Below are 14,018 nucleotides of genomic sequence, written 5' to 3'. Positions count from 1 at the left end.
AACATGTACAAAATTGCAGAAAAATTGCAAAAAATTGGAGAAGTTATCGGAATATCTGATTTCCAGTTAAGAACTGGAACGTTTCTATCTCCATGCATTTCGCATTTTTGAAAACCTTCCTTCGGCATATTTTATTAAGATGTAAGTAAATTTACTGTATTTATACATAATATCACATACCTGGTGCATCAAGTTTCAACTCCTGGTTCAACTGTTTTTCCATCCACCAACGTAGTTAACACAAAATAACAAGTGCAATACAAATGAACGTGGTAGTTAAACCGCTTATGAAAGTGTCAATATTTCACCACATACAGTCATTCACAGTAGTAGCTAAGCGCTATTTATAAAAAAAGGTGTTTAGATAATTATGAATACTACGCCTGCTTAGCTACTTCTGCTGATGACTGTACAGTCCATATATCTCGAAGGAAACAGGGCGATTTTAAAGGAATAGATATTGTAAGATTCATATCAAATTACTGATAATAGAAGAACTGTTATAATATACGTATAGGTTTTTACCCTCATCTGTTATAAAATTAATCTCCCTGATTTCTTGGAGCTAGAGCGGACTGTATTTTTTTATCCTTTTAACCGCCACAACTATTTTATATAGCACGTAATAGTAAACTTTAGTAAAATGTATTAAGGTTCATTTTATACTGTGACTTTTGTCGGCTATGGCCGACTGTGGCGTTGAAAGGTTATAGATCACAGGAGTATCATATATCACTGATATTAATAAATATATTTCACATATTTATTTATGGCTTAAAGCATCACATAAATAAATAAATAAAAGAAGTTCGTTTTTTTTTACATAAATTGGTGCACACCGGATGAAATCCCAGTGCAACTTATATTACCTAAAATTATTGATAGACTTACCGGTTCCGGGATTTCTACTGTCTCAGCACCTTTTCTGTCGTCGAAATGCATCTCACCTGAAATGTGTAAAGAGAGGTATTTACGCAGGTGTTTTAAATGTATGACAAAAAGTTATTGGAAATTTTATGACAATATTAGATATACTTTTAAGAAGTAATATTTTAATTTGTTTTTATTTCAAGTAGAAACACTACTATATAAATTATAAACTGAAATAAATGTCATATACTAAGAAAAAAGGGACCAAGGCCTCCAGTGCCCCAGGCTGGAATCGAACCAGCGTCCTCTGCTATCGCGGCAGGTGCCTGAGCCACTCGGCCACCGCGGTCACGGCAGCATTGGTCGAATTTTTAGAAGTAAATAAATGAGATTATGACAGGGACAAACAATAATAGCGCTTTCTCTGCGACTCCTACTGAAAGTTCCATAAGACCATCCCGTTCGATCATTTCCCCCACCCCCCACGTCTACCCATATATTCATGGTACGGCCGCAGTGGCGAGCGTCCAGCAGGGGTATGTTCGGTCGAGCTTCCAAGGGATTAGAGCAGCATTGAGGCCACTTGTATACGTTTGTGCAGCTCCGCTCGAGCGCTCTCTCAGTTTGCACAGTTAAGAAAGCAAAATATTTGCGTAAAGTCTAAGGAAGCTAGAGGATGTGACTATTTTTTGTATGATATATGATTTATCTTAAGTCTTACTAGGAATGCCCATGCAGCCCATCTTTGTGCACATGGCGCGGCCGGAGTTGCACCAGCACATGTTGCAGTCGTTCTTCCACTGGCTCTGCGGCGCGCAGCGCAGGAGAGGTTCTGGAATACGATAAAAGGTTTACGTTTTGGCAATTGAATCGAGATTGGTCTAATAGGTTCTATAGCTGAGTATTCCAAAGCCTATACTATCCGCAAACTGCTAACCAAGCTGACAACTGAGGTTTCAGATCGTCTCATTCACTCTTGCAAAATGCAAAGAGTTAGTAATATGACCTTGGACGTCAGGGTTGTTTGCGGGGTACTTAGAGTTACCAACACTGATCCATAGCTAAAGATTCCGAGACAATTTTGTTGTGAGCCCCGTCGGTGAATAAAATGTGATTCAGTGGTGATTCAATTCACCGCATTACAGTTTTTTATAATAATACGCAAGTTTCATGTTAAGCTGTAATATTTTTCGGCTATTGCTGTCAAAGGATTCATCGTGTCGTCGTGTCGTGTTCAATAATTTGATGGGGATTTTTAGTTTTTTGCTAGAAAGGCCGAAAGTAAATGCATCATTAAAGTTTACACAAGGCGAGGCTAGTCGCCGATGTGCTGATGGGGACTTGACACGCTAGACCAGGCCGGGGCCGGGCCGGAACTTCCAGCGCTTCGTTTTCTATAGAAAGCACCACGTGATCACCGATCAGCCGTCATAGAAAATTACGTGTCGGACGCCTCGGCCCGGGTACGGGCCGGTCTAGCGTGAGTCGTCCGTAAGTCGTATTTCACTAAACTGTCCGGGTAAGCTCGGCTCACTACTGCTACGAGCAGTTATCAAAAATACAGTCCAGAGAGTGGGAAAAAGAACGCGTGATTCTGACCTTTCGATGTTAAATAGCGATTCGATTTGACATTGAGAATTTTTCATCCCACTTGCTCGAAAAAGATCTTATTTCATGCAGGTATACTGAAGGACAAAGGCCTATTTTGTTCCCGCGGGAGTTAACGATTGTGAAAAAAAAGCTATACCTAACTCCCTATTAGGGAGTTATAGCTTTTTTTTATTATGTCACTTATTCATATAAACCTAGTAGCATAAATGAGTTTTACTTTTAAAATACTGACGTTTATAATTTAATATTTTTGGTTATAGTTAAAATTATTTAATTTGATTAATTTAAAAGCCGTGTAAAATATTTTTACATAATTTTCAATCGTGGCTGAATGGCGAATAGGTCTGTGCCTTCGATGCCTAACTTGTCAAGAAATTACAAAATGGCGGACGAATGTTTGAAATGTCACCGTATTTAAGAATTATTTCGCTTAAAATTTAGTTTTTTCTTCGCAAGTGTGATGAAAAACATTATGTGGAACTCCGGGGGTAAGAATATTGCAATTATCGCCCTCGTCTCCAAAACATTACTTACCCCCCTCGTCGCACAATGTACTATTGTAGGCTCTGTTTTAACCAGGACACGCTTGTCCGTGCAGTACTGCCGGCCCTCTGGTGAGCAAACGCCGTGATACTGGCTCTTTCAAGTTGGGTATGATTGTCGACTGCTATTATCTTATCTTATCTTACCTGTTTCCTGTCCCGGGCAAGCCTTGTCCGTGCAGTACCGCCGGCCCTCTGGTGAGCAAACGCCGTGACACTGGCTCTTTCAAGTTGGGTGTTGGGTATGATTGTCGACTGCTATTATCTTATCTTATGTTACCTGTCTCCTGTCGGGGCCAAGCTTTGTCCGTGCAGTATCGCCGGCCCTCTGGTGAGCAGACGCAGTGACACTGGCTCTTCCAAGTTGGGTATGATTGTCGACTGCTATTATCTTATCTTACCTGTCTCCTGTCAAGGGCAAGCCTTGTCCGTGCAGTACCGCCGGCCCTCTGGTGAGCAAACGCCGTGACACTGGCTCTTTCAAGTTGGGTGTTGGGTATGATTGTCGACTGCTATTATCTTATCTTACCTGTCTCCTGTCCAGGGCAAGCCTTGTCCGTGCAGTACCGCCGGCCCTCTGGTGAGCAGACGCAGTGACACTGGCTCTTCTAAGATGGGTATGATTGTCGACTGCTATTATCTCATCTTATCTTACCTGTCCCCTGTCCAGGGCAAGCTTTGTCCGTGCAGTACCGCCTGCCCTCTGGCGAGCAGACACAGTGACACTGGCTCTTCCAAGTTGGGTACGATTATCGACTGCTATTATCTTATCTTACCTGTCTCCTGTCCAGGGCAAGCCTTGTCCGTGCAGTACCGCCGGCCCTCTGGTGAGCAGACGCACTCGTTACATTGGCTCTGCCAAGTGGTGCCCGGGGCGCAGTCTACGCCCTTAGGTATAATCGGCTTCGATGGTGCTGCTTCTGCTGAAATGAGAAACGTTTGTGACGTAAGAATCAAGGCCACACCGGATACGTATGCAGTTCTAGCAATGTTCAAAAATTGCAAGGGCCCATGTAATGCTTTCGGTTGTTTTTTCTGCACGTTAATTGCCAAACCATCTTACAGTTAGTTTCTATTTCTATTACACGTAAAATAAGTAAATGTAATAAATATTATAGGGATAAACTCACACATAATGTGATTTGTTGTGTTTAGGTTTAAAATATAAATAAATATGTATATATTATATAGAAATTCTTACACAAATTGACTAATTCCCAAGGTACGCTCAAGAATTCTTGTGTTGTGGGTACTCAGACAACGATATATATAAAATACAAATACTTAAATACATAGGTAACATCCATGACTCAGGAACAAATATCTGTGCTCATCACACAAATAAATGCCCTTGGGATTCGAACTCAGGACACTACCCACTAGGCCAGACCGGTCGTCAAATAGATGCCAATGAGTGACGTTAACAGTCGTCAACAGCTAAGAACATTGAGTAACAAACACTGATCTGAACGGGGATTCTCTAAGTGGAAACTTGCATGAGAATTTTCTCATTAAAATTTTCAGAAATTTTGGAAATTTTGACAATGTTCTGTATCTCCCACATTGTTATGCAGTAGATACGTCTTTATCTACCTGCATAGTGCATCGCTTGCTTTGCGTAAATACTCGTATTGAATACCGCAAGCAACGCAAGCTATGTACGACTACGCAAAGATGAAGACGAAAGCCGGAGCCATGTTGCATTAACCTCCATCCATCCTCCTCATGTTGCATGATGCGCAGGCGCGGATACAAGATTTGGCTTAGGGGGGGGCCATTTTGAGAAAATCTCAAAATGGTAATCAATTTCAATGGTAAATCAATTTAGTAATGTGAGAGCCAGGGTTTTAGGGGGGGGGGGGGGGGGGGGGGGGGGGGGGGGGGGGGGCATTGCCCCTATGGCCCCCCCCTTGTATCCGCGCCTGATGATGCGTATGACCGCGTATATAGTATAAACCTAAGGATCTTGCCCGAACTTTAGTTATATTTTTCCATTTTTTTTTCAGTTCTACACAGCACAACCAGGGATGTAACGGATGTGGTTGTATCGGAACCGAAAGCGGAACCAGATGTTTTAAATTACGGAACCAGAAACGGAATCGGTGCCCGAGTGAGAGGTGGACGAGATGTTAAGAGTAGGTCTATTATACAACAAAACAACTAATTAGTGTACCACATGCACGTGGCAAGCGGGGAGATGAGCGAATGACAGGTAAAAACCTGTTTGTTTTTGATGTACGCCGATCATGTCCCGCCGCCGCGCTAAGCTTTGACATCCGATATAACTCCCGATTCAAAAGTAACGGAACCAGAACAGAAGCGGATATGTAATACCAATCGGAAGTTCGTAACATCCCTAGTTTAAACCCACGATTTTGACCACTTCTTACACATATATGAAAAGTAAAGTATGCTGGGTGCATCGGACTTTAGGTATTCAGCTATTTCCGTATTTTCCAGCCCGTTAACCGTATACTATGCTTCTTGCTCGGTAGGTACTGTAAAAGAGATACGGTCTATCTGAGATGGGGAATGTAAACCATGGGTGGGGAATGCAGATCTTTATTCCTTCAGCAGGGCGATAGTTCTGAATTCAAATAAACGTTGCCAGTTATCTATCAAGAGACTGTGAAGGTTTCCAACCTTCACAGTACATTCATGCAGGTCACTATTAAGACCCTACAGAAATCGAAAAGTGGTCATATATTTTTCAATTTGTTATCTCTTTTACGCACTCCTGACAAGTTTATCTAAGTGATGAGATGGCTTGCCTTTTGCACACTTGAAATAGGTATTTCAAGCTACAGGCTAAAAATATGTAGGTATCTTTAGCCCTTTGAACGCCACGCCTATTGTACGCGGCGCGTCATAGTGAACCTTATCGGAATGCATGAAGGTTGATATTGGGCTGTAGCCACACAAGTCAGTTGACGTCTTTGCCGGTCAAGAGTTTGGTCAAGAGGTTAAACGTTAGCGTCATATTTACATCTGTGTATGTATGTAGTGGTATTAGATACTTACTAGTAACACTCGCACATTCCATGATAGTGCAAATTCCCAGTCCGTTCTCCAAGCAGCGACACGTGTTGCAGTCGCGCTCGAACGTGGTGTTAGGTTTGCAGCGGATCGGCTCCTCTGTAACACAGACCACTATATTGTCAGATAACTAGCATAGATGCAATGACACGAAAATTTTAAAAAATGCATTTATTACAGACAACTGTTTGGATCCATATTTTGTTAGTAAAAAATTACAAACTTAAAATTAAGCTTACAGATAACTAAAGTCAACTTTAATAACTATCTCAGAACCTAAACTTGAATGCAGATGGGACCATTGCCTTATCAGGCCACTGTCCCATCTGTCGGCCACGACGACCAGGAGTGTCGCGTGCTAGCCTGGCGTCGAATCCGTCCACGTGCGCGTGGCGAACATGCCCAATGCACTACAGTTCCGAGACAGCCTTAACAAAGCTCAATGCCAATAAATTAAGTTGGAATTGTCATAGATACAAGTGTTGCTAGTACTAGGAATAACAATAACCGCGAGTAACAATAACGGAGAAAGCACAGCACACTTCTGGACTCCTTGAACTTTTCACGGTGTCGCTTCTTGCCTTTATGACTATATTTTAGAGGTTTTATTTTAGAGGTTCAATAATTGTGTTGCGCCCAGGCAGCAGGCGAGTCTATCTAATTCGTACCTACTTACTGATAGAATCGAAGTCTGTCGCTCGCACTGCGCCTGCCCCACAGCGGCAGTTGCATTCCTAACACATGGCAGATGTTAGGCAGTAAGACGCTTACCTACTTATCCATAGATCTAGCTTACTATCTCGTCCAAGGATAAGTCTATATAGGAGCGTTCGGGCTGTTACAGTCTAGATGCAGCACACATCTCGACACCCCTGATCCGCTCACATCGGTGACTCTTTACGACGATACATTTATAGGTTCACTTAGTGAATAGCTTGACACTCGGTCGTGGGTAGGCAGTAAGCTTGTCGAATGCTTACCTACTTACCGATAGAATGGCACCCGGACTGCCGCACGCACTGCGCCTCCCCTGCCACGCAGCGGCAGCTGTGGCAGTTGCTGTCCCATTCGCTGCCAGACAGGCACTCAGCAGGCGCGTCGCTTGAAGTCGGCCGTCGGATATCTGAAAATGAAATTATACTTTTTAAACGTTGAACGCCACGAATCATCAACACCTTGATGGAGCCATAACACGAAAAATTTATTGAGATCGTATGCGCGTGATCGTGAAACTTGTCGGAATACACGAAAGTTGATAATGGGGTCCATATTGGCTCACATAAAATTAGTTGTCATATTATTGTTCATAATAACGATTTGTGATCAGAATGATCATTTGTCATAATTTTTTTGCTTATAATTATTAATATCCATTTATTTTTACTACTAACAACATTACTCACAACGGTATGTTGGCCGAAAATTGTTTTTAATATTGTCATTTCCAACTCTTCATCATGACTCATAACGATGTTTTATATAAACTAAATAATCATAAACTTACTTTGTATAACTACTTATATGCATAAATTATTTTCCACTGTGATCGAGAAGTGTGAATCTTTAAGTATGTGTTTATCGCCAAAATACATATTAATGGATTTATCGATGTTTTTGATAAGCAATGTAATGTTATTATTTTATAACCCCAGTAACCCCAAAACGAGGACTAGCATATCGCCCACCTTTCTGGCAGGATTTCGGTTCTGCGAGGGTCGCAGTTCTAACCTAACCTAACCCACCTTTCTGGCAGGATTTCGGTTCTGCGAGGGTCGCAGTTCTAACCTAACCTAACCCACCTTTCTGGCAGGATTTCGGTTCTGCGAGAACCTAACCTAACCCACCTTTCTGGCAGGATTTCGGTTCTGCGAGGGTCGCAGTTCTAACCTAACCCAACCCACCTTTCTAGCAGGATTACGGTTCTGCGAGGGTCGCAATTCTAACCTAACCTAACCCACCTTTGTGACAGGATTTTCCAATCATTTTTGTTTAAAATTAAAATTAATAATTATGAAAAACATTTTCGGAGATTCAATAATCGAATTTCCAATTTTATTACTTTAAATCGATATGTCGAACAATAATATATGCATCAATTTTAGCAATAGAGATATTTATGAAGAATGACATTATGAATATAATAAATTCGAAGTTGCAATCATTATTGTTTAAAATAAATACGTGTAATGATCATTAGAATGTAAAATTTTATGAGAAACATTTTCGGAATTTCAATAATCGAATTTGCAATTTTATATGAACTTTGGCGCACCCTTGATAATGGGCAACTTTACGTTTTTGGCGGTTAAGAAGAAAAAGCAGGAAGTTCATTGCAGCTGTTTTTAGACTTCATGTTAGTTTAAGAGTTACCGCCAGAAAAGATACTCGACAATAAAGTTTGGCAAGCCATTTCCGTCAGTAGAAAAGGCGGCAAATTTAAAAGATGTACCCGCGAATGGTTTTCCTCCCATAGAAAATTTGAATTTCGCGACTTTTTCTACTGACAAAATAGGTTTGTTAGAGTATATTATGTTGTTTGACAAAACAACAAGATATACTCTGGCAAACCGTTTTGATGACAGGTTTGATGGCAACTTTTATACCTATATGTTGTCTGTACGTTTCTTCAAACGATATAAAGATCGTGTTATTCACAAAGACGCGTGGATTGACTCGTAATGTCATGTTAATAAAGGTTAGATTTGACAAAACTGCGCGCCATCGTGGATGACATGAACAATAGGTAATCAAGATGATTCTAGCTAACGCAAATTCAATGGTGTTGCATTGTTTTATTTTCTATCCATCATAATCGGATATCCTCGATTCTATTTGTAGACCGTTTATATTTAAGATACGCAAAACTATTCAAAGCAAGTATTATTTTATAGAGCAATTATTTATGTCGGTGATAAGGTGCTATTATTGTTGAGATATTAATAGCACCTTCAACAAATGGATCGATAAATTACCTATTTATAAACAATAATTAATAATTATTTAAAGATATTATTTATCAATAAAGTAAGGGATACGTGAAACTTACCCATTTCTTGTTGTTCTACTTGTTGTGATAGTTGCGAAGAGCACGCATCGTCTTCTGGTAAACATTTCAGCGCTGAAAAAGAAAAACATACTACTGTAAAAATACATATATTTAAACTTAACAAAAAACATTACCACCACAGCAACGCCATGAAAATACCTACTAATAAGGAATATTACGCGAAACTCTGCGTAGGGGGCGCCACTACCACAATTCGAGGGTCTACCGCGAAAATTCATCTTAATCCTTAAGAATATATCATCAATAAGTACCGCGCAGTGATTAGTACGCCATAACTGTCATACTCGCCAGGGTGACCAAGCTACGGTCTAAAGTAAGTTTCAAAATACATACAGTTTTTTTTTCAAACCGGGCGTATTTGGTATGTAATCTTAAAAAAGTCAATGTGCAACAAATTATTGCGAGTTTACCAAAACCTAGAAATAACTATGATCGAAAAACAGGTATCTTATCTTATCGCTCTTGTGTTTCAGGGCACTTGCGGACAAAATTCCACGCATTACGATTTTTTGAAAAATTATAAACACCGTGTCTTTTTTTATTTCCGTTCATTCCAAGGCATTCCTGAACTTAAATTAAAAAACATTGTCAAAGACACCGATATTCTAATTAACTCCATTTCGGAGATAATCAATAATTTATTTTTGTCTTATAAGGCCCTTACAAGCGTCTACACTTGTCTTAGGGCCTGTTTACATTTTGAGTAGTGTTAAGTATGAGTTTATACATAGTACTATCTCGGACGTCCGATGTTCAGTTTTCAATTGTTTGATTGAGTTAAATGTAACGCCCGTGTTACAACAACGCTATATGCAACATTTATATATATATATATAAAAAAATAGTTTTTTTTTAAATTAACTATGCCATTTAGTTTCCTTAACCCTACTTACCCATATCCCGAAGTTAACGGAATTCAATAAAAACTGTGAACAAAGTTCAATTTTACACATCTAAAGCCAAAACTTCTCTTGGCATTGGTCAAGTGCGCTTCAAACGCCGTTTTATGTGAATAAGGGCCAGTTGCACAAACCGAATCTGACGGATTGGTCAACTTCAGGCAGCCCAGCATAAAACTATAAAACTATACAATAAAATTTATTTAGGCCGTTTAACCTTTTAACCGCCTATAATTTTTCATCGAGCGTGCTCATGTCGCCGCCGGTACAAAGTTACATGAAGTTTTGTCTTATTTTTTTTTATACTACGTCGGTGGCAAACAAGCATACGGCCCGCCTGATGGTAAGCAGTTTCCGTAGCCTATGTACGCCTGCAACTCCAGAGGAGTTACATGCGCGTTGCCGACCCTGGGCCGGCGCGTTGCCGTTCGCGACGAACGAAAATCCAGATTAGCCAAGATTTTATTTTCAACTCCTTCTGCTTGTAATATTAGTTGTAAATTGATTTAGCAATACATTTTTAGTCACAGTCGCGACACCTGTGACATGGTGTCAAGTAGCGATACTAATAAATCCACTTGACGCTAGATGTCGACTAAGAAATCCCGCCTGTTGGTAAGAAAACTGATGTATGGAGTTACAGTGAGACCAAGACAAGTTGGCAGCAATTTTGACAGCCAAGACGCAGTGCAAGTGGTACCTATTTTAAACGTCAATCTTCTATGAAATTAGTACCTACCTGTTAACATTTTGTGCCCTATCAGCGTGTCATGTACCAACTACCTGTGACTAACATCTATTGTAATGAACATGACATCTCATAGAAAAATAGAAATAGAAATAGAATTTGTTTTATTCATAAACACACAAACAGTAATAATATATAAAATAATATAAATAATATAATATAGTAATATATAGTAATGTATAGTATAATATATAGTAATATATAGTAGTAAGTAAGTAATGTTGAATAAGTTGAATTATGACGTTTACTTAACACTTGCACATGCTCTGGACTCTAGCAATCTTCAAAAAAGAACCGTACAGTTTTGGTGACTGCTTACCATCAGGCGGGCCGTATACTTGTTTGCCACTGTCGTGGTAGAAAAAAAACTCTATTCTTACTTATTTCTCTATGGTAAAGACTAGTCCTGCCACGGCCGGAGGGCTGGCCACCGCGCGGACACACTTGCCCTTTAGCCTCGACAATTATTGCAGTTCTATTATTAGACGGGCACAATTGTCTGAGTTATCGGGCGCCTTTGGGAGAATGTAGGAAACGGTATCCTTTTACAATCATACTCAGGGCATATCTGAACATGTTACAATCTATAGTATATTAATATTACATGACTAGGGCAGTAAAGTAACAATCACATGGAGTTGTCGGCCGAGGAGAAGCCGAGGTGTACAAACATATTCTTATTTACATGGATACAGCACGTAAATTAAGTTTTAAAGTCCGTTCATTTAATGGTCCACAGGAAAGTCGCATAGCATAACCTTCACTCATACAAAAAAAAATTACCCTTAAACAATTAAGATATCTGTTTAGAGTACCAACTAAGAACAAGCTAATGCTGTGTCCTTATCGGTAAGTTAACTTCTTAGAAATTGTCGCTTGAATTTGTAACACTAATTATACTCGTCATTCTAAGCATCCGTTTTCCTCATGGACTTAATCAAAAAGAGTTGGTCATAAACGCAAAGATCACAGACTGAAATCTAAATATCGTCGTAAGAAAGCAATAATGCTGTAACCCGCACATACTTACACGAAAAAAATGTTTTACAAATTCTTGTTAGTTTTTTTTTCTGCGTTGATTGGTCTACGGTGAAAAATGAATACATTACAGCGTAAGTAGTTTTTAATATTTAATTTTCCGTTGAAAACAGAAATGTTGTAACCCACGAATAATCCCCTGTTTTCGATCGGCATGTGACATAAATAGTAGATTGTGTGAGAGGTGGAAAGTGAACCATATCACCCGAGATATTTTGGCGCTCGAACGAAGTGAGAGATGGTTACTTTTACCCGAGTTAAACAATTCTACTTTTCGACTATGAGGAAAGTCAAAGACAAACGAGAAATTTAGGTTATGAGTATGAGTTATGACTGCAGGAAATGGCGCCATTTACATTTTGATCGGAAAAAAGTCTAAAATCATAGACAATCCGATCTTAAATTGGGTTGTGTCTTAAACGGCCTAAATGTATACGCGCCTTAAAACAAGTGGAACCGAATGAATGAATGTAATATAATGATAATATTTTAAACATTTGTCTTGATTTATTAACAAATATTTATGTTTCTTTCATACATTTAAAAAAAATACTTACACTTAAATACAAATTTAAAAAAAAACTTTTCACCCTAGGGTGGGAAATGCAATTTTCCACCCGGCTATCCGCTTATTAAAGGTGAACTTTAGGAACGATGAGGAGAGATGAAAAGCATTTTTGTTAACCCTATTTGCAGAAGTTTGTTAGTAACAGCATTTCTTTGGGGTTTAATGTCTACGACGCACTGTACAACGTGTGTAGATACTTACGACAGTTTAAAGGGTATCTTTTTAGGTATATATTATATTATTGTTTTTATTGGAAAAATCATGTTTTCCAAATGTTGTAAGGAAGTGAATATGAGGTTGAAAGTTTATATTTAACGAGGCGGACAAAGTCGCGGACGGACACAAGTCTTTTATTTAAAAAAATACAAACGTGTCATGCTCTCGACGTAGGGCTGTCGCCGGCCGTCGGCCGCTACCTACTTCAGCAGTATAATTCGAGGCCCGAATTTTAGTTAACACCTCTTCTTCATTAATAACTCTTTGGTATTGCGCGATATCTCTACGATACGTCATCGTAATCGCTTCGTAGTAACGCACAGTGGTTCTTGTTTATGCGTTATCATACTACGCTGACCTCCGATAACCCGTTATTCATTCGTTTTTAATTATTCAAAGTTAGTTACAATAGTATATTATTAACCATGGGTTTAATGTAGCCTATTTCACCCTCGAACTGTTGGCGCTCTCTCACTACGAGCGTCAAAATATCTCGGATGCGATGGGTGCTTTCATGCATTAAACACTGTACTTTATGTTTCGTCTATTAGAAACTTAAAATATCGTCCATAAAAAAAACTGGACAAGTGCGAGTCGGACTCGCCCACCGAGGGTTCCGTACTTTTTAGTATTTGTTGTTATAGCGGCAACAGAAATACATCATCTGGGAAAATTTCAACTGTCTAGCTATCACGGTTCATGAGATACAGCCTGGTGAGTGGTGACAGACGGACGGACAGCGGAGTCTTAGTAGTAGGGTACCGTTTTACCTTTGGGTAAAACCCTAAAAAGAGAAAACGATTTTCCACTTCTAAATATTTTCCATTCCCATGATTTTTAGGGTTCCGTAGCCAAATGGCAAAAAACGGAACCCTTATAGATTCGTCATGTCCGTCTGTCTGTCCGATTATGTCACCGCCACTTTTTTCCGAAACTATAAGAGCTATACTGTTCAAACTTGGTAAGTAGATGTATTCTATGAACCGCATTAGGATTTTTACACAAAAATAGAAAAAAAACAATAAATTTTGGGGGTTCCCCATACTTAGAACTGAAACTCAAAAAATCTTTTTTCATCAAACCCATACGTGTGGGGTATCTATGGATAGGTCTTTAAAAATGATATTGAGGTTTCTAATATCATTTTTTTCTAAACTGAAGTTGAACTGCGCGAGAGACACTTCCAAAGTGGTAAAATGTGTGTCCCCCCCCCCCCCCCTGTAACTTCTAAAATAACAGAATGAAAAATCTAAAAAAAATATATGATATACATTACCATGCAAACTTCCACCGAAAATTGGTTTGAACGAGATCTAGTAAGTAGTTTTTTTTTAATACGTCATAAAATTTAAAAAAAAAATTTTTTTCATCAAACCCATAGGTGTGGGGTATCTATGGATAGGTCTTCAAAAATGATATTTAG

General features: G+C 39.3%; 1 protein-coding gene across 5 annotated transcripts in view; it reads right to left on the bottom strand.

Moving 5' to 3' along the window:
- LOC133530311 (kielin/chordin-like protein) overlaps window positions 1-14,018 on the bottom strand; it is a 41,005-nt gene that overhangs the window by 9,993 nt on the left and 16,994 nt on the right. For all 5 annotated transcript variants that reach the window (XM_061868207.1, XM_061868208.1, XM_061868209.1 and 2 more), the window contains exons 2-7: window positions 9,106-9,177; window positions 7,048-7,182; window positions 6,045-6,158; window positions 3,800-3,946; window positions 1,592-1,702; window positions 892-947 (exon numbers count right to left, since the gene is read on the bottom strand). In XM_061868207.1, coding sequence (XP_061724191.1) covers window positions 892-947; window positions 1,592-1,702; window positions 3,800-3,946; window positions 6,045-6,158; window positions 7,048-7,182; window positions 9,106-9,177 — 635 coding nt within the window. The remainder of the gene's footprint in view (window positions 1-891; window positions 948-1,591; window positions 1,703-3,799; window positions 3,947-6,044; window positions 6,159-7,047; window positions 7,183-9,105; window positions 9,178-14,018) is intronic.

The sequence above is a fragment of the Cydia pomonella genome, chromosome 22 (genome assembly GCF_033807575.1).
Source record: "Cydia pomonella isolate Wapato2018A chromosome 22, ilCydPomo1, whole genome shotgun sequence".
NCBI lineage: Eukaryota > Metazoa > Arthropoda > Insecta > Lepidoptera > Tortricidae > Cydia > Cydia pomonella.
The sequence above is the reverse complement of the archived record's forward strand: the minus strand, read 5'-3'. Positions and strand labels throughout refer to the sequence as shown.